Here is a 24,331-nt window from a genome sequence, read left to right as displayed (position 1 = left end):
CAAACATCTGATTCCACAAATAATAGGTTTAACCATTTTATAAGTTACTGTAAAGTTTCCATTGATGTGAACAGAAAAGAAAAACAGTTAAGGTAAATTTATCATCACTGGAAACAGCCAATTTTGTAGAATCTGCCGACTAAAACAGTTTACAGTGGCTAATTTGCCATTATACAAAGTTAGCAAGACACATCCATTTTTGCTTTATGATGTTCAGATTTCCTGCCCCTTCACAATCTGCAAATGTCGGTACAAATAACCACTAAGTTTACAAAACACACATAGATAATATACAGAGTACATAAGATGCAGATCATGTTACCTTCTACTTCACACTATACTTCTGCAAATGTTTTGCAATGCAGTTTATATCTGTTTAGATGCTAGATATGTTGCAAGCAACTGGAAAAGTTTCAATGATCTTCAATTTATATACTCTATATAAAATATTCAAAAATATATATGTGGATATATGTACATATATACACACATATACATACATAAAAAGAATGAACAGTGATACATAAGACATAACAGTGGGCAGTGCTACATCATTAATTATTTCTACAGTTGAGAGAGCAACTGTGTGTTTAAATTGTTGAATGCTTTCTTTTTTACACTAGCAGAACATTAAGGGCCTGATGGAAAGTCCTTTGACATTAATGGGAAAAGACTCTCATTGACTTCAATGGGACTTAAAACAGGTCTTAAGATATCAATGGGAAAGAAGGTTTATAGGAGTGTTGCACACGTACACAAAGATCTAGTTTCGTGGGTCACTGTGAGCTTCAAAATTATGACATTTAATTTGATAAATTCCGTTTTTCCGGTCAACAGCTTTTGAATTTTTAGTGTAAAACTGTCAGAATTCGCTGACACTCTCAGGTGCATGGTATGAAAAGTAAGATATTGCAAATATGGAAATAACAGTGTTGAAACTATACTCAAGTTTTTTCTTACTTTGTGGTGACTTCTAGGATTTAAACTGTAATTTTTATTAAGTCTATGCTGTGGTTTGACTATGCACCTATATGCACACACACATATATACATATGTATATATGAATGTACATAAAATAAACATTCTAAGTGGGCCCACCTATTTTTAATCATAGTGTATATAGTCACACACACAAACAGAAGAAATTAAACAAATTTAATTTGGGAAAAAAATTAAATACTTCCATAGAACAGCTGAAATGACTAGACAGCTTGTGGAGAACAAAAAAAAAAATGACTATTTTTCTCTTATTTCAAAGAAGAGAAAAGTTCTTAATGTAATTATGTCTTCTGATCTCAGACATCTGTAACTGGCTAACTGAAATCCAAAGATATCGCCAGTATGTGTATGTGCTTTTTATAATTTTACATATATAAACATATATGCAAAAATGAACACCTGCTGCATAGTCTTAATCACTCATGCAACTGGATGAATGTTTCTTAACCAAGAGTAGAGACGTCCAGAACTTTCATGTCAAAATGTTAAGTTTTCTTATTGCAGACTTTCATCAATTGGGAAGTATAATTGTTATATACTGACCTGAAAAGTGCAGCCATAACGCTTAAAACTACAGGTACTTGGGGCATTAATACATTCTGACAAATGTGCATTCAACTGCAATAGGAAAAAAATGTGAGTTTTGGCAGAAAACGTTTGCATGATAATGCTCAGAACATATAAAGGGCACAGATTATCAGATTTGTATTGTGTGCCATTTGTAAAACATACAGTACATGTGTGTATATTATCTCCACTCTGACTCAGAGTGCATAAACTGTATATACACATGTAACCACACGTACATGTCAATACAATATACAGAGAGACACATTTAATATACAGTGAAACCTCCACTGAAGACCATTCCTATAGGCAACCCCATTTAAAAACAAAACAAAAACAAAAAACACTTTAAAGAAACCCAAGGCTTTCCATACATTTTTATTTGATTTTTAATTAAAGGTCAATCTTTACTTGACAAATGATTTTTGCTGCTGTTGGGTAGTCACTCAAGACCAGTTTCACTGTAGTAACATACGACTTTTCTAACTCTAGTTTCATTATGAACAGATTGTCAAAACGTGACATGCAATTCTCAATATCAGAATTTAAAATAAAACAAAACTAAACAATGAAGACTGTAAACAAATACTGCATGAAACAGACAAATACTTTATATCAGGGTGTAGCTGAGTCACATTTATAATGCAGTACACAGGATTCAATGTTCTAAAGTAGGAAAAGACCTGTATTTTGCACAGATCCAATATTCTGAATGATGATAAACACAGAAAATAATTTGTCCTTTAAAATAAAATCACAGAAGTATATACGAAGAGCCATAATGAAATGCAGCCATTTTTAGGGGACACGGCAGCGGACAGATGCAAACTGCCTAAGAGCTGGAATGAAGGGCCATTTTGTAAAGGACACCATGACAAACTTCACCTCTTCTGACAAGTGCCTTAAGACCTTTATTTCCAGACAGAGCAGAGAGGACCTAGGGGCCAGATCCTCACCTGGTGTAAACTCTTATACCTCCACTGAGTTCAAGATATTTAAAAAGACCCACACACAGTAAGCCCTCTGGTACTCAATTCATCCACCTCCAGAAAAAGGCCTGAACGGATCCTGCCTGCTTATGAAACTGTGGTGCTAAAGAAACAAGGTTTTTCCAATCTAATTTTGAAATGTTTAACTCATCCCTCTCTGGCATATGCAACATCTACTTTGTTTTAAACACTTACTGTAGAAATTCACAATGAAAATTCAAAAGAAACCTTTCAGAAAAAAAATTAAAATCAAATAAGAAAAAGTACATGTGCTATATGAGATTTAAATGGGGGCACTGATTCTTCAACTTCCTCAAAACTAAGGATTGTGCCCAACCAGTAACCATTTACACATATTAAGAGTTGCTATATTTCTATAATAAAATATCATGTTCACTTTTTGTACACTATTTGTACACTACTGAGAATGGCACGGTTAGGCAGGCATTTGCCTATATCACCTTAGAATGGCTGTCCTTAGTTACCCAACTGGGCTTCAGATTCATTTTCTTAACATCAGAAAAAAATGAAACAACAATCAACAAAATGCTGCAGGGATAAAATGGCAACTGGTTAAAGTCCAACCCTACCAACAGTTTTTAGAATCCAATTCTACCAACGCTTATCATCAAGCCTCGTGCTTATTGATGTGAGTTGACCTATTGTTTTTAATGGGACAATTTACAGCAGTAAGGACTAAGCACTTCCTTCTTAAGTCCCTCACTACTCAGGACAGCATTTAAGCATTTCTTATTGACTTCAGTAGGATTTAAGAACATGTATAAGTGTTATTATGAAAAGGAGTGCTTTCCTGAATCAGGATCTCAGTTGGTAAATATATACTGGCAGAAATGAGCCCCAAAGGTGGCCCTCCACTTACGTTATTAGACAGATGCCTAGATCATCTTCTCAAGAGCATAATGTTTATGCACAAGTATGCACAAGGCCTACTATACATTTTAGATTGCACATTCCTTGGGACAGATACAGTTAGAAAGTGCCTAGCACACTTTGGGCACTAAATATGATTATTCACTTATTGTAACACTAAAATGATGTATTCCTATATCAGGAAAACATAACCCCAAAAAATCTAATGGAGTATCAGTGAAAAAGGATACCTTAAAAAATGAGTTTAAAAAAATGAATATTTTAAGGAGTGCTGGAGACAAACACGTGCTCCCCATTCTAGATCATACAAAAGGATTTATTTTTAGAAAAATATGCACATCGGCCTTTACAGATACTACTAACGGATCAAATAAAGGAATACATTCAGACACCACAAGATACAAATGAAATTTAATCGGCTCAAAATATTAACTGAATTTTCTACATATGTTAGAAGCTTTAGTAGCTTGTTGCACCTGATCACAAGAAATGCCATAGTGGAACAGACCAATGGTCCATCTATACCAGTATCCATTCTCTAATTGTGACCAGTACTGGAGGACTCATGGGAAGGTTCCAACCTCCCATGATGCAACTAGCAAACATCAACAGGAAATTTCTTCTTTATCTCAGTTATGGATAAGTTTTATCCCAATCGTGTGAAATACAGACACTAAATATTAAATCCTTTCTTGAATAAGATTAAACTATTTACTTAACATTTATCCTGCGGCAGTGAGTTTCCCCAGTGTTTCCTTTTAAACAATTTAAACTTGGTGCCTATTAATTTCATCAAAAGTGCCCACTTATCCTTGTATTGAGTAAGCATTTAGCTGATTAAGCATCAGCTAAATCGGTTTAACTGAAATATTTCTAAAGCATCTATACCAGCATGATATCCAACTGTCAGGCCCTTCATTCTCCTTCTTTGCAAATTTAACAGTCCTAACAATATTTTTAATCTCTCGCATGGACCAACTCCACACAACAGCTGTTCAGTATCTGCTATAATCTTTTCTGAGATGAGGAGACAAAAATCAAAACAGCATTTAAGGTCAGGATGTACCTCTGGCTTGTATGCCATATGAGACAGCTCTAATGTCAGTATATGCTACTATATTTTAGATTTCTCATTCTATTTGAATATTGAGACTTGAAGAATACACGCTGCCTAACACTATCCAAAGGTTCTGCTCTACTGGCCTCGATAAGTGCTTCTAACTCAGTTTTCATTAAGAGAGAAAGCAGGAAAGATAAAAGCTAATCTTTTTTGACACGCCATGTGTAATAAATACAGAAAATTAAGAAAGTAATTTCTGAAAGATAATTTCCAAAGAAATAACTAAAAAAATTATTAAAAAATTATCACACTTAACTGTAGTGGTAGATAAGCCTTTTCTTTAGATCTCACATGGTAATAAGGAAATGGCTTCTGGCAAAATTCTTGCAAGATCTTACTAATAACAAAGTTCTAAGCTGAACACTGTTGAATAGGGATTTATTTAATATTTCAGCACAACTCTGGGCATGACTTCTTACCTCACTCCTCAAGAGTGATGTAACACTGCATTTATGAGGACATGAAACCGCGACAGAGGGGCAGTCTGTATCTTCATGTTTCTAAAAGAAAAAAGAAAAAAAAAGCAAATTACAATTTATACTTTATCTATATTTAAAATTACAAACCATTTTATAAAACAGGACTTGCCTGAAAAAAGAAGTAATTTACCATGCTATAATTAAATATATATATTTACATGGTGCTACACAGTGTGCAGTACAGTTAACATTGCAACATTTGTATTTGTACAATGTTTGGAAGGAACAAACACAGATGTTACACTTTCAGTTGATATGTATTTCTCAACTGTTTTTGATTCAGAAAAATAAGGGATTTATCATTTTCCTATGGAAAGAAGAGCAGTTTCCATCATCTTTATCAATGAAACCTCAATAAAATCTAAGTTCTCTATCCCATGAACCATGTAGGTGAGTGTGCATTATTGGAAGAGAGAATAATTGCCAAGATGATATTCCTTCCAATACCACCATACAGTGCATTGGAAAGCTCTTCAGATATTTATGCTTCTGAATGGCAGAGAACCCTGTAAATCCATCTACTCGTATTCACTCTTTTGACCATCCTTTAATTTTGGGTCTCTTTACCATTTGATACAGAATTCTTGCACTATACATCAAAATACTGAAGCTTATTTAAAGCTTCTTTTGATCAAACCACAGTGCATTGTGTGTGTTCATCTCCTACTTTACATCCATTTCTCACTATTGTCAGACAGGACTAGAAGACTAAGGGATAGACTGAAAGTTTACTCTTAGCCCACAGTAGAGGGCACCATGTAAATCACTGACAATTCTCTCGGGTTCCCACCTTGCTTCAGGTGGTGAGTAATCCGCTATTGGTTCATGGCCCAAATCCATGCTCCCTGAAATCAATGGGAGTCTTTCCAATGACTTCAACACACATTTGATTTTGGTCCCTATTCCAGGAGTAGAATACTACTACTTCTATTTTGATCAGCAGAACTCATTCTTCGCCCCTGGGCACCCACTCTCCAGGGAGGCTGCTCTCAACTCTTCCATATGATGTGAGATGCAGGTTGCACATAATCTTGACTTAAATTGGGCTAGGATAACAAGGTTTTCAGAATAGCAAAGGCAGCACGCAAACCCATTTTATAGCAATTTTAAAAATTCTCTTTTTCTGTAGAATACTTTGATTCTTTAATAATAAAATACAATTTTCACTTCTATTTTTGCTTTGAAGAAGGAGCAATTTTGTCTGCCAGAAAGACACAGTGGACTGTAGAACATGTTGTACTGTACCAAAAGCTTTTTGTTTGCTTCAAATAAAATGAAATAAAATTGTGTTTAGAAATGAATTCACCTAGGGAGATAAAGCATTGCAGTATAGACTAGACAAATACTTGCAATTAAAATTTAAAAAAAGCACAAGTCCATATGACTATCTAAATAGTCTGTCAGCCGCAAAGGGGATTTCCTACGCTGCAGGGCAGGCAGATTCTATGAAGACGAGAACCGTACATGAAACAAGAAAAATTATTTTTGTTTCCATTTGCATACCTTTGGTTTTTTCTTTGTACAGTCTCGAAAAAATGTTTGTACTGCTTTTCATTTTCTGTTCAAGTCCCTGAAATGCCTGCCTGACTCATTAATGTGCTTATAAACCTGATGGTCTGCACAGGCCAACAGAGATGAACTTAAGCTCAGGGTGAGCAGATGGATTGCACAAAGCAAATCTCTCTTTCATCTAACTGAGTGGTCTGGTTACAACCCGACTAAGTCTTGGTACTCAAGTATAGTCAGGTGATGTTCCAAAATAAACCCAAATTTATCAGCATTTGTATAATCTTACAGACTACATTCTTCCAGGCTTTTAAAACAATGTCGGCACAAAGATATTTACTGCTTGATCAGTGGCTGATCTCTGCTCCTCCAGGATTTTAACACTGTGGCTATTGTTGCGCTCCTGAAACACCAAAACCACCATGACTGGAAGCTGGTCCTACGTAGCAAACTATTAGTTTCATTAATATTTTGAATATAAGAACACCTAACACTTTTGATTTGCTGAACTCCTACAACAAGCAGGCATTGGTCTAATTCTACAAAGGTTCCTGCTCTCCCCCTTTTTATGCTTCAGTGCTTCATTTTAATCACAATTTTCAACAGAACTGAGATGTTTTTGCATTCCCCTCCACTAGTCACAGAGCATTTGCTTGCCATCTATAACACCACTTGCTACATCCGAACACTCTTGTCACTTTTCTTTAACCTTACATATCCTTTCAATTCTGCAGGATAAGCTCTTAAAACTTTAATTTGAGATCTATAGATTGTTAAAATAAAATGTTGGATGAAAAGCAAGGGAAGGTTTTTCCTATCTGTGCAATTAGCCTGCTCCTACCATCTGTGATCAGACAAATTGGAAACTAATCCTTAGTGACCATAGGCTCTCATGGGGACAAGACACTTCTTGGGGATACCCCAATGTCCAGGTCAGTAGCAGCTGGTACAGGTATAGGAAGGACTGTACTTACCAACTTGCTCTTGTTAAGAAGTTTTTAAGAAGCAAAATACGAAAAGGACTGGCTAATACCTCAGATTTTTACTACATGTAAAATTAGACATCTCAGTATAAAACTCTATTTAGTATGAAGTGCATTCCCTTTGTGGACCCTGAAAAAATACTATGGTCTCTGATGAAGTTACACTTTTTAGAATGCTCTCATTTTATCAAGTTTTGGGGAAAATACTTGCTCAATTTTGTTTCCTTTCTCCGCTCCCCACCCCCCCCGAACTGCAGAAAACAGTATATGTAAATCAAAAATAACTGTTGGTCTTGTTAAAGATAGGAATTAAAATATAAAAATACAACTCTTGAAAGATTGAAGTCTAATAACATAATTATAGACAAAAATGCATAACTAAGTTGTTTCAGGAAATGCAGCAAGAGAAGCTGAGAAACTTCTGCTTCTGTTATTCAAATCTCACTGTCATAAGACTAGACCTTTTAATTTTTCTGCTCCCTGAATAAAAAAAAAAAAAAGAAAAGATATTCAGGAACCCAGGCTGCATTCAATATGAACATATTTAAAGAATCACTAAAGATTTACTCTACAGACACAATATTTAACCCCTAAAAATTAAGTGCAGAACGGCTTTAGACAACTCAATTTGACTATATCCCCAACAACTCCAGCCTACAGATAGCAGACTTTCAAGTTTTCCTTTAACAGACAGTTCTGAGAGCTGAGTGAACAGAAGGAATGATCAGCTATATAAAAATAAGTACAACCAAAACTGTAGCACTGTTGTAACCTCTCTCTCCCTAGTTACAATGATGTACTTAAGTTATCTTATCTTTGTTAACTTTTTTAAAAAAACAATCGAATCAGTAAAAACAGGAGTACTTGTGGTACCTAAGAAACTAACAAATTTATTTGAGCATAAGCTTTCGTGGGCTATAGCCCACTTCATTGGATGCATAGACTGGAACACACGGAAAGAAGATATTTATACATACAGAGAACATGAAAAGGTGGAAGTAGCCATCCCAACTGTAAGAGGCCAATCAATTGAGATATCTTCTTTGTGTGTGTTCCATTCTATGCATCCGATGAAGTGGGCTGTAGCCCACAAAAGCTTATGTTCAAATAAATTTGTTAGTCTCTAAGGTGCCACAAGTACTCCTGTTCTTTTTGAGGATACAGACTAACACGGCTGCTACTCTGAAATCGAATCAGCGTATCTGAATAAAAGGAGTATTTTAGAAAGTCATCCACTGGTTCATCTCACTTACTAAATCTGGATTAACATGGGAGAAAGGCATCAGAATCTCTCTATCGTGTAGACCGTATATAACATCTACCTTTCTCCCATATTTTATTTATATATTTGCCTCTGTATAGTAATGCCTACAGGGTTAGAGGCTAATATGCCTCTATACAAATCATATTAAATAAATCACCAATGCGTCCTGTTAACCCACATATATTTGCTTTGTATTTTCAAAAATACACCCTTGTGAGCTTTGTCCCCATCTAACAGTAATAGCTAAAAACGTAATTACTAGAAAGTGGAAAGTTCTAGCCATTCTCTAAGAGGTCCAGGGAGTTGTAGACATGGAAACATTGCACAAATATATAAAAAATAAATACAGTGAATATATATCAGAGTGGGCTCAATATCATAAGATGCAGTGTGTGATAACATACAAAGCCAAGCCACAGAACCTCCACAAATTCTGCCACGCATGACCAGAATGGTAGCCCCAATCTCTAGCCTATAGTTCTGTCCCACTTATAACACACTGCTTACCAGACACCCTACTCTTGGACCAAAAATAATAATAATGCTTTCTAAATATGATCGCATATGGTACATGATATGCAGAGACAGTAAGTATTATTGAATTTGATGTCATGTTCATTTTCTTCCTTGCCAGCTTATACAAGAGTATCTAATACCCTGCCACAACTGCAAAGGTGACGTAAAGCTGTTTTGGATGAGACAGCACCCAAACAAAGGAAAAATGATAATGTGCTATTCCTTTGAAACACATACTCCTGCTTGATGGTATATTGTTAGGATGGTAGATTTGCACAATATACCAATTTAAATAGGATGGAATAGAAAAATGTATGCCAAAAAATTACTTTAGTATTGCAGTTGTTCCCTGCATCATGTGAAAAATGTACTTTAAAAAACAAAACAACAACAACAACAAAAAACTTGGTTCTTTCAATTTCTGGCGTTCAAATGTTTCCTGTTCAATTTAATTTATACTTGGGTTGTAACAACTTCCTCGACAGCAAGTGTATCTTGACAGTTAGAATATTTTCCTTTTGAATTCAAAAGTGCTGAAGCAAATTTTGCCTTATTTAAGACTGAAAGCCCAATACCTCGGATGGTTGCTGAAAAAGAAGCATGTGAAAATTGGTCATTCTACATTACATGTAAGATCTGATTTTAGTGATGGAAGAAAACACTGCACCTGTAATGTAATCATTGGGACTTGGCTTTTACAGTATTTACATGTAGTTTCCCGATATTTACAGGTCTTTTCTACATGGTCTGGCAAGTCCTTCCGCAATATTTTCTCTCTGCAATCAGCACGGTGGCATGAAAGTTCTTCGAACTGACAGTCATTTCTCAAATGCATCTGTAAGATAAAACAATCAAGTTAATGACATTTTACATGTTTCTTCTTATCATACCCATGAAAGATAACTCTCCCAAAATAAACTCAGGACCAGAGTCTAATCTTAGATGTGCACCATGTTGTACCTCAGAACATCTGCTAAGGCTGTTGTGCATGACTACACAGTAATGGATTTACTGAGATACATATTTCTGAAGTTAGAATCTGACACTCAGATGACTGCTATATTATGTCTTGAAGAGCCAAAATTTCAGATTATCTTAGATATTCAGTAGTACCAGAAGCGTCACAATTTCAAGTGTAAGTGGAAAAACCTTCATATTAGAGGCCCAAAACTGGTAACAATGAAATATCAAAAAGGAATTCAAACTAAAAAAGAAAGTATGTGAAATAGCAAAAAAAATAGCGTAGTGAAAAACCACTTACATATCAGCCTTCCCGATCTGCAAAGCAACTGCATGTACAGGTTTTCCAAATGAGCATCTAAGATTTGTTCTTAAAGTCTAAACTTTATAGCCAAAAACTTTTCCAAATGGAGAGACTAAAGTTTAGGCACCTAAATAAGTAGCCTGATTTTCATAGATACTAAGAACACAGGACTCCTACTGAAGGATTTTTAGGCACCTCAAACCAAAAATTTTGGTCTATGACTAAGATTATTTATGGATCAATTAAAAGTAGAGTTTCAAAAAAACTATTTATGATCACTTCTATAAACAGTCAGATTAGCTCACATCACTGATTAATCAGGAACTAGGTGGATTAAAATTGAATTCTGTAGATTTTCCCATTCTTTAATTTGAAAGAAAGCTTGTGATGGCATCACAGTACTTACCAGTAATTGTGCCAGTGTTAGTAGTTCATTGCAGCCTTTGTTTTCATTTCTGCAATATATCTGAAGGGCAAGAAGCTCTCTCCTACAGCAGTTATCCTTAAATACCTGAAATTTGAAGCCACTTTGTTTTAGAGATTTAAAAACAGTTGAAGAACATAACTTCAAATAAAGTAAAAATACTTTTTAAAACAATCCCAAAATAGCAATATTAGTTCATTCAGGCTTTGAGTGCAGGGAGCTGACTGACACTGGAAACCAGAAAAAAAATCCACACAATTCACAGACTGAGAGGCAGCCTAACAAAGAAAAAACAAATAGAGCCTGCCTCTTTTTTTATTATTATACTTTCTGGTATATGAAGAGGACTGAAAGCCTTCCCACACTTCCACTTTTTGAATTTTAAATATTTTTCTGATTGTTTCTCACATTGGACCAATTTCTGTTGGTGAGAGAGACAAGAGCTCTGTGTAAGCTCGAAAGTTTGTCTCTCTCACCTACAGAAGTCACTCGTGGCTGGGGGAAAGACTAAGGGTAAAACAAATTTTCGCAAATGAGGAAAGAACAGAGTGATTAACACAGAATAAAAAAAGAGCATCCTATATGTAGTAACAAAGCATACATCAGAGCACAGAATGCCCAGCAATAAAAATAGATATACCAAGACGGCGAGTAAATAGTTCCCAGTTAGAAAGACCACAAAGGATTGAACTGAGTTGTAGAAAACTGAAGAGAGAACAGCAATAATCAGACAGGTACTTATCTATTTAGATATTTATATGTTCCTAAACCATACTATCCAAATGAACACTATTCTTTTTCTTCCTTCCTATTCTTTTTTTCTTCCTTCCTATTCTATTGAAGATATAGCTTCATTAGTGTGTCCATATATATGAGTACATGGACTTTGTTAAAGAGATGACTTTTGCATTTAGTTCTTAACCCAGCGATGTCAGTGGTTTTCCTATCTTTTACAGGTAGGAGTTCCACAGCTTAGGCTGGCTCCTGTGAAAGGTCAGTATCTTGCAAGCCTCTACTTATTGGGCAACAGTTTCATATTCCCAGTGGAATATAGCTGTTGTTTGGGGTCGTGGAGGGAGAGGTGACATCTCAGCTATCAGGAACAATTCCATCAAGGGCTTGGAACATCAATACAGAGACAGTGAAGTGAACTCTGTATTCACTTGGAAGACCGGGCAGAAAGAAAACAGCAGAATAACATGCTCCCAGCAATCTGAATTAATACGAGAGGTTGCTACACTGTATGCTATGGATACTATTTTTAAAAAAGAAAAGAAAACTGGGTGTGGCTTCATTCCTAGATACAAGTTGCAATACAGCAGGTCTGGAGATCATGAATACATGGATAATTATGGTTAGTTCTGCGTCCAATAGGAAAGAGTACAATCTTTTAGTCAGTTGCAGTTTGCCAACACCTCTGGCTACTTTACTGGGAAAGCAAGCTTATAATGCTGTCAGTACTGCAGAGATAACATACAATAGTAGAACTTCAGAGTTACCAGAATTATGAACTGACCAGTCAATCACACCCCTTATTTGGAACTGGAAGTATGCAATCAAGCAGCAGCAGAGAGAAAACCAGAAAAAAAAAAAAAAAAAGAAAATACAGTACAGTGCTCTGTTAAATGTAAACTACTAAAAATATAAAGGGAAAGCTGCACTTTTCTTCTGCATAGTAAAGTTTCAAAGCTGCATTGAGTCAATGTTCAGTTGTAAACTTTTGAAAGAGCAACCATAACGTTTTTGTTCAGAGTTCTGAACATTTCAGGGTTATGAACAACCTCCATTCCCGAGGTGTTTGTAACTTTGACGTTCTACTGTAGTTGCATGAGAATTATTTTGCCTACTGCAACAGTAATAAAATTAAAGCAAAATTCGGATCACAGAATCTTCACTGCGATAGGGTGAAGCAGAAAGATTTTTGTATGCTTTTCGGACACCGGGTTAAGTTTAATGAGCTGGCACTTTTTCCTCACACAAATCTAAGTAACATGGATTTTTGTAATTTTTTTCCAAAATAATTCATAAACAATTTAAAGAGGCTGCAGTTTTGCATATCATAATAAAGATAATGGAAAGAGATTTTTGAATAATTTTACAAGGTGTTTCAACAGTTCTGTAAAACCTTTGGGCCGTTCCATTTTGTGAAAGCAGAAGTTCGTGTGGAATTTCAGTTTTACAGAAAATAGTCATGACTTGCACAGTAAGTCTGGTATGTGTTCAATAATCCACGTTCTCCTTAGTTTCCTCCCCCTGTGCTGGTAGGAAAAGTTGAAGGTATGTGAGGTTTCCCAGCATATATAGCCAGGTGTCTGTCTGTCTGGGGTTTTTTAGGTGGGAGTGGTAAGGGGGAATGTTACATTAAGGTGATGACCTGGCTGGACATTTTTATTATTATTATAAATTATCTGCTTGATAGCAGCAACTAGGAACCCCAGCACTGCAACCACATCAGGGCTCCATTGTGCTTGGCACTGTTCGGAGAAGTAACAACAGATGACAATCCCTGCCCCAGACACCTCAATCTCTATGGTACACAAAACAAAATGACTGTAGGGATGAGGTAACAAGATGAACAGAGTCTGGCACAAAAGCTATTTTTAAAATAAAAAATAAAAATCTGATTTAACTTATAGATACAGGAAATTGGATATAGATGTCATTAAATGGGAGGAAAGCCACTGCGGAAGACCTAAACCTAAGTGCAACAGATGTGTTTCTACTAAGGGGTCGCAGTGATAGGAAGATACCCTGTATAGCTAGCTACACTGTCTACAACACAGCACGCTGCAGAGCTCTCTGCATCCTGGAAGAGAACAATTTTGTGAAAAGGCTATGGAGAGATTGATATATCCAACATCTCTCTCTTGAGAGTAAGGGAGTACCTACATCAGTATAGAACTCATCTCAAAGCTTTGATAATCAAGGTGTCAGAACTGAATAAACGGTAATTACTATTCAAAAAGAACTTTCTTTTACACTGATGAAACATTACGTAGTCAATACCCTGTTTAAAGTGTGGGTGAAAAAATGGAAAAAAGGATCTCAATGAAATAACCTTCTTAACTGTGCACGTAAAGCAGTGGTCTCCAACCTTTTTACGCACAAGATCACTTTTTTAATTTAAAATCAATCCAGGATCTACCCCACCCCTTTCCCCAAGGCGCCATCCCATTCACTCCATTACCCGCTCCCTCTGTCACTCGCTATCCCCCACCCTCACTCACTTTCACCAGGCTGGGGCAGGGGTGCGGAAGGGAGCGTAGGCTCTGGGCTAGGGCCGAGGGATTCAGAGTGTGGGAGGGGCTCTTGGCTGAGCCTGGGGGAGGGGGTTGGAGTGCAGGAATGAGGGGGGTACGTTCTGGGAGGAAGTTTGGGTGCAGGGGCCATATGGTCACACTGCACCTAATCTCATAGAATCCACTGGACATTTCATGAGTTTTACTTTTTACTTGCGTCATTTGTGGTTTACAGATCCCAAATCCTTCAGGGATTGTCATAAATCAGTGTAACATTCTCAATTGTGGGGTATGCATTGGTTGAGCCTGGGGCAGGGGGTTGGGATGCAGGAGTGAGGGGTGCAAGCTCTGGGAGAGTGTTTGGGTGCAGGAGGGGACACCAGGCTAGGGCAGAGTGTTGGGGTGCAAAAGGGGGTGAGGGGTGTGGGAAGGAGTTTGGATGCGGGAGGGGGCTCTGGGCTGGGGCAGGGGCGTGGGAGGGGGTGCGAGGTGCAGGCTCTGGCCGGGAGATGCTTACCACAGACAACTCCTGGTAGGTGGTGCAGCGGGGCTCAGGCAGGCTTCCTGCCTGCTTTGGCCCCATGCTGCTCCCAGAAGCAACTGGCTGCTGGCACATCTCTGCAGCCCCGGGGCGGGGTGCGGGGGAGGTGGCTCTGTGTGCTGTCCCCGCCCCCAGCACCATCTCTGCAGCTCGGTTCCCAGCCAATAAGAGCTGCAAGGGCAGTGCTTGCGAGTGCGGGCAGCACATGGAGACCCGCTGCCCCCCTCCCCTCCAGGGGCTGCAGAGACGTGCCAGCAGCCAGTCACTTCTGGGAGCGGTGTGGGGCCACGGCGGGCCTGAGCCCCGCTGCGCCAGACCAAGATCAGCTCCTCGACTGATTCACCTGGAGTGGCACTCGGGTGAGCTCGGAGGAACTCGGGGCCATTCGGTCAGGATCGGAGACAACTTTTAGCTGCCTGGAGATCATGATCGAATGGCAGAGGCTCCAGGATCAACCAGCGTAAAGGCTTCCAATCCTGTATGGTTACTACTTTTGCATGCTGTAAGACATACGAGGCTCAAGTTGTACAATAATTTTTTTTCCCCAAGACAGAGCATTATAGCGCTTTAAAAAAAAAAAAAAAGATTTCTGCAAAGTAGAAAAAACACATTTTAAATAAATCATAGCAATTGAATATTAGGAATAAGAGACTATTTTAACAACAATACCTTATCTTTAACTATGTTCTCTTGACACGCTGTACATTTTGGATTAGAAGAACTGGAGAGAAAAAATAGACAAATTATTTTCTATCCCACTTTGAATTTTCTGTATTTATCAGATTTTAGATTGGTGCTAGTAAATCAAAGGCATCTTGTTTAATTATAATTGCTCAAAGTATTTAAAAATATTAATGATTAAGAAAGTATAGCTCAATGAAAGTTAGTATAGAATCAAATGGAACAAATACTGCTAACATTAAAGAAAACAAAATATAAAATAATCCTTTACTCAATTTTCAAATTCTCTTAAATAGTTGAATTCAACTTCCACTTACAATGGAATTCTTTTTTAACTATTAAAAAAACTGTATTTAATAGCAGCATAAAATGAAGTACAGACTTCCTTTGCCAGGATTTTTCTTCTTTCTTGTTGTGATAGTCTTGAATATAGTCATTTTAAACATCTACTTATTTCTTCATAAGATACAAAGATCAATTTAGATGCGTTTATACACCATAAATTATGGGAACAATATGAACTGCCACAATGGATGAAACCATTGGTCCATTCAGCCTGGGGGACTGTACCTGGCATTCCAAAGGAAGGAAAAAAGAAAACAACCACCACCATAATGCTTCCAGCCAATTGTTCAATGCTTTACATGGAAAAAATAACATCCATTCTTAACTTCTACAGCAGGGCTTTGGGGCTGTGCTCCGGCTCCGCTCCAGGCAAAAACCTGCAGCTCCACTGCTCCGGAGCTGCTCCGCGCTCCAGCTCCGGGCTCCGCTCCAAAGCCCTGTTTTACAGCACGCCTGATCCAGCAGCTCTGGTTACCTCTCAGTATTTCAGCATGCATAGACAAAACGATTATTAGTGTCTATTACATACCTAGCTCTTTTTAAAAATCCAGGCATAATTTGACTCAATCTCCTATGTCAGTAAATTCTACAGCATGATTATATAGGCCATGAAATATTATTTAAAGGAAACCTAAATTTACCTCATGCCCCTCTTCCCCCCACACACACATTCTCCCAGTAATTTTCCCTCGATTATTAATCCCTATTCCATCCCTTATTTGTACAGTTGCTTTATTTGTGCTTGGATTGTAATCTCTTGTAGAACAGGTAAATTATTCTATTTTTATAAAGTGACTTGTACAGTATAAATAAGTTATTGCTGTTAATAATATTGTGGGTCGCTAAAGGAATGACTGATCAACTGTTGCTGTCATTCAGGTTGAATATTCCAATCAAATCCCACCCCGTCCCAATTAACTAATCCTACTCCTTGTAATTGCACATGGTAAATCTCAACATGCTTCTGAGTATCTTCATTGCCTCACAGCTTCAATATCGTCAATATTTTTCTTAAGGTGAGGTGAACAAAATTGGAGACGGTATTCCACATGAGGCTATATACTGTGTGATACAAGGTCATCATTTTCTAGCTTTTATTGAATGCACTCAAGCATCCTATTTGCTCTTTTAAACGACTGCTGCATACTGAGAAGATAGCTTCACTGAAGTGTCTCCTCAGATGACCCTGAGAGTGCACAGCTCACTAGCATATAATCAGTGTATACTTAACTGTATGTTGACAGTGGATGTGAAATATTTGTAACTAATATCTGTTATTAACCACAGACGACTGCTTCCTAAAAATGTATATTCAGAAAAATTACTAGATTTCTTAGCACAAACAGCAATTTATCAGAAAATAATATATGTATCACAACAACTCTTTTTCCTATTATAAATTTGATGCACTGAATAGGAGAGAGAAAAGGATTTCTTACTTAAATGTATCTAACCCCATTAGCCCTGCACACTCAACCTCTGAAATAATGCTATATTTCCACAATGAAATATAGTCTGTTGCACACACCGAGCCAGAATAGTTATGGGGAATAAGTAGAGGGAAGAAAACTCCCAAATTCTATTTCCGCTCCATTCCTGGTGAAGGGGGTGGCCTGGGGCAACTCACTTCTTTCCTCTGCTGCAAGTTTCCCATCAATAAAAAGAGGATATTACTAAATATCTACCCCACAGGTATGCTGCTCAGATTAAAGTTTGTGCAATATTTTGAACATGCTAAGTGCTATGCATTTATCGTTATTTCAAAACTCGAACTAACGTGTACCGAATACCATCAGCACCAACGTATCAGAGATGAGATGCAAATGAAACATATTTAAATTGTCAGGTATTACTAAAAAGCTAGATTTTTACTTTTAAAAATAACAGCTGCATTTTTATTCTCATGTTACCATGAATAGTTGCATAACTCAGCATTCTTATGAAAAAATAAACTATTAAATTAATTTGTTATTTTGCACTCTCTCTCAGGCCCTATAATCTTTAATTGCTAAAAAAAAATTTACATGCAAGACAAGATGGAAAAAAAAGACATTTGTTTAACCTGAATTTTCAATCGTATTAACATTTTTAACACAGTAAGAAACACGTACCTTAACAATGCATTAATGCAGGTTTCACAGAATCTGTGGCCACATTCCGTCTGTTTAGGATTGCACAATATGAGATGACACTTTTCACATTTATATTTGTCCTCCACTGTGTTTACAAATTTCTCTTTGTAACCGCCTTGTTCTGGAACATAAATTGATCCTGGAGTGTGATCAGGGTTCGCCCTTTGTTGTACCATTTCTACAGACACAGGGGGTTCTGTCTTTTTACTGGTGTCCATATTGTAATAGATAATTTCTGTGAAAGAAAAAAAAAAAAAAAAAAAGCATAAGGCATAGCGCTCTACAGCTCTAACAATAACTCATCAGTGCATATAGGCATACACATACTTTCATCTTTCTACAAACATTTGTAATAGCTGTAAAAAAATGATTAGTTTCCCTATACACATTTACATACACAAATATAAAAATGCAGGTGCACATATGAACATAGATAGGCAAAGTTAGCATATTTGCATAAAATATTAAAATGTGGTAAATTTGTAAAAATATTGTTCCTTTTTCAAGGGCTCTAAAAGGCTAAGAGCCAAATACTGGTCTTGTGAGCAAAACCTTAATTACCTGTGGAAAACACGCTGGGATTTGTGCAGAGGGAGTAGTGAAAGACACACATTCCTCCTTTCATTCTGCCAGAAATGCCCCCAGTACCTGCACTGCTAGGCCACAAGCACCACTACTGGCTGCGGCAAGAAGCAGCAGATGCAGTCTGCCTCTGCCCTCAGTGTAGGAGTTTGGGAACAGTGGATCCACAATGTGCATAGAACCACTTGGCCACACCCTTGGCTCATCAACATTACTCCTCTCTGATGAGCAGCACCAGATCACAGCAGAGCTCTGCATCACACAGCACAGGGCTCATGGAATGGACTCCTCCACTGTTCTGGCTTTTCTGTTGCATTTTAGGCCATGGCTACACTCAAAACCTCAAAGCACTGCCACGGGAGCGCTCCCGCGGCAGCGCTTTGAAGTGCGAATGTGGTCACGCATGAGTGCTGGGAGAGAGCTCTCCCAGCGCTGCAGATACTCCACCTCCACGAGGGGATTAATTTACAGCGCTGGGATCATGGCTTCCAGCGCTGTAACTTGCTGCGCTCAGGGCGGTGTTTTTTCACACCCCTGAGCAAGAAAGTTGCAGCGCTGTAAAGCGCCAGCGTAGCCAAGCCCTTAGGCCTGGGGCACTGGCACAGTGCAAGCCTGAATTTGTCTGAATACAGGTGAAAATCCATATTTTTATTATCTCAAACACCATCCAAGCTTTTCAACCTGCATTTCCAAGGGAAAGAGATCAGGTGGTACAAGTCCACTCCCCAGAGGAAACAGGTCCACATAACATGACTGCTCTGTTAATGTAGCGGAATGCAGCACAATTGGCCTGTTCAGGAAAGAATTAACACAGTTGAAGACTGAATTACTGTATCTATTATGGCAGAGATTGTGATACTTTAAGGTCAACGTACGAAGAATTGGCAGAACAACTGAATGGAGAATATATTTATTCAATTTAAAAATGCTTTAAATATAGTTTCCCAACCTATCTTGTGCACCAAAAATCAAGAGATGTTAATGGAGGACCTAGGCAAATACAGGAAATAGCGTAACTGGGCGTTAAAGAGAACCTGCTTATTTATAGGAATGATGTATACATGGTTATCAACATGGAATCTTTCTACCATGCAGAATCAGAGGGTAACTAGTATCTGAAATATGAATGAACTTTTGGTAAAAGTACATGGGTATCTCCTAACCACTTCTATTAGAAATGAACCCTTGTGGTTACTCATGTATTTCACCTTCCTTAAATTGAAAGGGGCCCAATTCTCCTCTTATACACTAGTGTATCTCCACCAACTACAATGGCAGTAATATACCTTCAATTTAAAATATACCACACTGCAAACAACCCCATAAAAACAAAATTTACTTTATACCTGCACGTGCTATTTATGATTTCCTAGTTCCTTTTGTTAAATATGATATTTATATTTGTGATTAAACAAAGGTTCCTTGTAGTCCATTTTTGAATTTACAACCTCACAATTCACCTGGCAACAGTGCAGCAGCAAACACCTACATATAATTTAATTGCAGAATTAAGCAGTAGATTGCATGGTATGGGAGAAAGAGCTCTTATTCAAATACTAGTTTCTAGAATAACTGGAGTATAAAGAAACCCGACCAAGTCTGCTGCACTGAAGTGTTCTTCAGAGATCAGAGGCCCGGTGTCTTGGTAAAACATGATTTGAAGAGGTATCAAGGAGGAAAGAGGGACAGTGTGTGTTGGATGAGAACTAGAAGACTTGCACCAGAACTCTGTGGAGAGCAAACCTGGATTGCCCAACATAGTGAATAGGGCTGTAATCAAGCCAAGAGAATAACAAGGCCTGGCAAGGGTTTCAGCAGCAGGCATAATGAAGAATGAGCAGACTGTAGTGGTACTGAAAAGGAAAGTGCCAGGACTCCATGAGGGTGGTTATATGGATGAGAATAAGAAGAAAGTCAGAGGTAACTGAGGTTCAGAGTCTGAGACAAGAAGGATAGAAGAGTTTTAAAGGTGAGAAAGAAGTTCAGTTTTGGAGTCTCTTTTTGATTAGTGAGCAGTACAGTTGAAGATGCACTGCTGGACAGAAGGAGGTGAGATGAGTGTGAATTTAGGACCTATCTGTCTGGAGGTGGTTGCTGAAACCATGCAAGAGGATGAGATCACCAAGAGATAAAAAGAGGAGAGGGCTGAACCCTGGAGAGTGCCCAAAGAAAGATCTGAATGCGGGAAGGAGTTGGGAAAAGGAGCCACTAAAGTTGATACTGAAGAAGCAGTCCACCAGTTAGGAGGCCCAGGAGAACAGAGCTCTACAAACAGGAGCAGTAGAATGGTAAAGAAAAACAATGGAGAACAGGCAATCAGGGTTTAATGCACAAAAAATGGTATCCCAATGAAGGGAAGAAATAAAACTAAATGAAGATGTTCTAAAACCTAAATAGTACTTTTGCTTCACCAAGAACTGAGCAATTAGCCACAACAAGGGGGGAAAAGAGGTAATACTCAAGATTCAACCGGTAATGCATATTGAACATAGAACAAGCAGCAGGTGACAGTTTCATAGAGATATGAATCTGCTTGAAGGCTGGATTGTCAGCTGGCAAATGAGACTTCATACTGATATATCTACACAAGGCCCCACAGGACTCCACTTTGTGAAATGACATATATTGGACATCTCTTCAAAGAAAATTATCAGTAACATTCCAGTAAACAGTATCTTGCTAGGTAACTCTCTTGACAGTGAGATATTTTTTGCCTTTTTTCAAAAAAGTTTGTCATACATGAAAAGCTTAAAAAAAAAAAAAAAAAAAAAAAAAAAATGTTCAGCATCTGGTAGCCAACTGGGTGAAGAATTCTCTTCTCTAGCACACTAAACTAGAAAATTCTTACAAAGCAAAACAGTTGAAACCATCCACAAAGCACTACAGTAATAAACACAGAACGGATTTAAAAGCACATTGACAAGCACTTTATTATACTATAAGGACTGTATTTCAAAAGGGCAGGGAATTCATATGAATACTTCACATTAGGTGCTCTAACTGACTAATTGCATGCATGGGGGTACTTTCACCTTCATATGCATTAGCTAGGTGCATATGCAATTAGAGGTAAACACAAATGTGGGTAATACACAGATCTCAGCTTTTGAAAATTCGGCACTACATTTTTGTTTATATACACCCCTACAGATCATGGTGCCTTTTTTCATTTGGGCGAACTTTAACGGAAGGACTCAGTTTACATACACTAAGCAAATTTTTCAAAGAAGATGTAAATTTCAGGCACAAGGTTCCATCTAGGTAAGTTACTATTGCACCCACAGTACAAAGAAGCCGGCTTCCAGAAAACAGAACCCCCGAAGCTAAGAGCAACAACTGATATCTCAGTTTTCCTGTGCACCTTATCACTCAATTAAAGTGACAGCTGTTTCAGGAACAAATTCTTAAGGACTCAATAGCAGATCTCCATTAGAAAACACAAACTGGAATCCTGTGGCATGCCTGTGCACAGTATTTTTCAGAAATTAAAACAGAGCCGCTAGTCGTTCTAGGACTAATCCCATTTTACTCACTAGAATTCTGGTGCAAGTTCCATACTATAAGGATTTTCATTTTTGTCCCCAACACAGATTTTACATTTTGCAGATACTTGCAGCTATCATAATACTAAATCAACATGAAAAGGTGATGTACAAATAAAACCTTTAGGCGTGGGAGGCTCTTACTTAATTCACAAGGGCAAATCAAATTTTAAGTCAGGAGTAAAGATCTGGGCAGACACGACTCCAACCTTTGAGCAGCTGAGCTTAAACAATAACATAAATCCAGGGTGCTAAACTATATTTTAAAATTTGTGTGAATGTAGCTTGTACCAAGACCTGTGGGGTAGCGACTAGGACAACAGCAGAGAATAACCTGGAACTTCAACTCATGCTACTCATTGTGAGGTCAAATCATTAATAAAAACACCACCATGCCAGATGAAGTACTCAGTCTGGCATGTATAGCTGAGCTCAGCTGGATGACTCACATGGGCTCAGTTTTGGAGAGGATCATTAGTGTCTCCGAAAGGGAGAGCAAACTGCCAACAAAACCTCAAAGATCCAATACTATGGTTCTTGTTCAATAAACCATTTCTTAACACAAGTGTCATCGTTATCTATTACCCAGCCTCTAACTTCCCTTTTCTGGGGAAAATATTTAAGAAGATAAGTAATGGAGAAACTTTCCATTCTTTTAACATCAGACAATCACGTTTCAGACCAGGACAAGTATGGAAACAGCAATATCAGATGTCTCTGCTAGCTGTGTTACATTTTTCAGTAACCTTTCATACAATCAACTACAAGGTGCTATTTACATCTCTGCTGGATTTGGCAGAGGTGGAAGTAATTGCCTTAAAATAGTTCTGCTTTTTCCTCTCATAGAAATGGAAGACTGCTCTTCCTCTTTGAGGGCTCTCCTTTGTGGTGTTCCACCAAGCTCTGTCTTGTCACTTCTCTGATTCAACATGTAGATGAAGCCTTCGGAGGAAGATAATGAAACGGGCTACAGTGTCTTCAATGTGCTGAAAAACTAGACTCTGTTGTTGCTTGAACTTCACACATTTTGAGTTGTTTAACCTTAAGTTTTTAAAAAGCATGTAGACAACCTATAAAGGCTCACTTTGTATACAAAATTTAGGCATGTGCTAGAGTGTAGCTTTCAATCAGTAACTTTTAATCATTTAATGCTCTAATTCAGGAGATTCTATCTCCAAGCTAATTGCTAAGCAATACCATTTTATTGCTCAAAACTATACTGTGTATCATCGGGCCAGCTTCAGAGTCCTTAATTTGAAGCTGCCCTAGCAAACATCTAGCACAGACTTTATGCTTATTTGTGTAAGGGTTGAACTGCAGATTGTTGAAATGAAGAAAAAAAAATAAAAGAAAGAAAAAGAAAATGAGTGGAGAGAACAAACAGAACTATCTTCCTGAACATGCAAAAGAAATATAGTTTTATAATTACAAGCCTATATTAGCACCAAAGATTAGAAACTGGAAGCAAAAGTTATCTGCTGACACAAGTGTGTTCCAGGAGCTGGAAAGCACGGGGATTCCCAAACAAGGAACAAATGGGTAAAATAAGGAAAACAGTTCTCACCCGAAAACGAAAGATATTAACAGTCAAAAAAAAAAAAAGGTATAAAAGTAATATCTGTTTAAAAGATCAGAAGAGATGATCAAGTACTTTTCACAATAGCTCAGTTGTTTGAGTGGAGGTACAGTTATTTACAAACAAATTTACCCTCAATCTTTGAGGAAAACAATATCTATGGGCAATTCTGTAATTCTCATTTGAGCTAAGACACCCATATTGAGAATTATGACAAGACTAAGACATGCAGACCTCTTGGGGGGGGTGGGGGGGGCAAATCTTTCTATGCAGCAATAATCTATACAAAATGTTTTTGTGCGTCACCTCTAGCAATATTAAAAATATTTTCAATGTAGAAATATTCATTCTGCATTCACATCAATACTAAGTTTTAATAATTTTCTTTATCCTTCACATACAGAGCCTCTTAACCATAAAATATTCAAGAAACAGTGTATACCCATGACAATCTCTCTCAAAAATATTATCCTATTACGGTACCTCCTGAAGGCCTCAATAAAAATTGGGGTGCCAGTGTTTTAGGCACTGTATAAGAATACAATTATTTGCAGAATGCAGTGAATAATAGGAATATTGCAGATACATGTAGATCTAAAAGTCCTGGTCTTATTACTCATGTCCTTTTAAACTATAACAGGAGGTACATGTAATGACCAAACATCTTACTAAACTATATAAGGAAACCAT

General features: G+C 37.6%; 1 protein-coding gene across 7 annotated transcripts in view; it reads right to left on the bottom strand.

Annotated features, from left to right (window-relative positions):
• The window catches only part of TRAF3 (TNF receptor associated factor 3), a 135,374-nt gene that overhangs the window by 26,581 nt on the left and 84,462 nt on the right, over positions 1-24,331 (bottom strand). For 6 of the 7 annotated variants that reach the window (XM_054027876.1, XM_054027873.1, XM_054027875.1 and 3 more), the window contains 6 exons: positions 17,921-18,176; positions 15,453-15,504; positions 10,986-11,090; positions 9,983-10,150; positions 4,987-5,067; positions 1,544-1,618 (listed from right to left, as the gene is read on the bottom strand). In XM_054027876.1, coding sequence (XP_053883851.1) covers positions 1,544-1,618; positions 4,987-5,067; positions 9,983-10,150; positions 10,986-11,090; positions 15,453-15,504; positions 17,921-18,159 — 720 coding nt within the window. In that variant the 5' untranslated portion in view covers positions 18,160-18,176. The remainder of the gene's footprint in view (positions 1-1,543; positions 1,619-4,986; positions 5,068-9,982; positions 10,151-10,985; positions 11,091-15,452; positions 15,505-17,920; positions 18,177-24,331) is intronic. The other variant, XM_054027871.1, reaches the window with a different exon arrangement.

This window comes from Malaclemys terrapin, chromosome 4 (genome assembly GCF_027887155.1).
Source record: "Malaclemys terrapin pileata isolate rMalTer1 chromosome 4, rMalTer1.hap1, whole genome shotgun sequence".
Lineage (NCBI taxonomy): Eukaryota > Metazoa > Chordata > Testudines > Emydidae > Malaclemys > Malaclemys terrapin.
The sequence above is the reverse complement of the archived record's forward strand: the minus strand, read 5'-3'. Positions and strand labels throughout refer to the sequence as shown.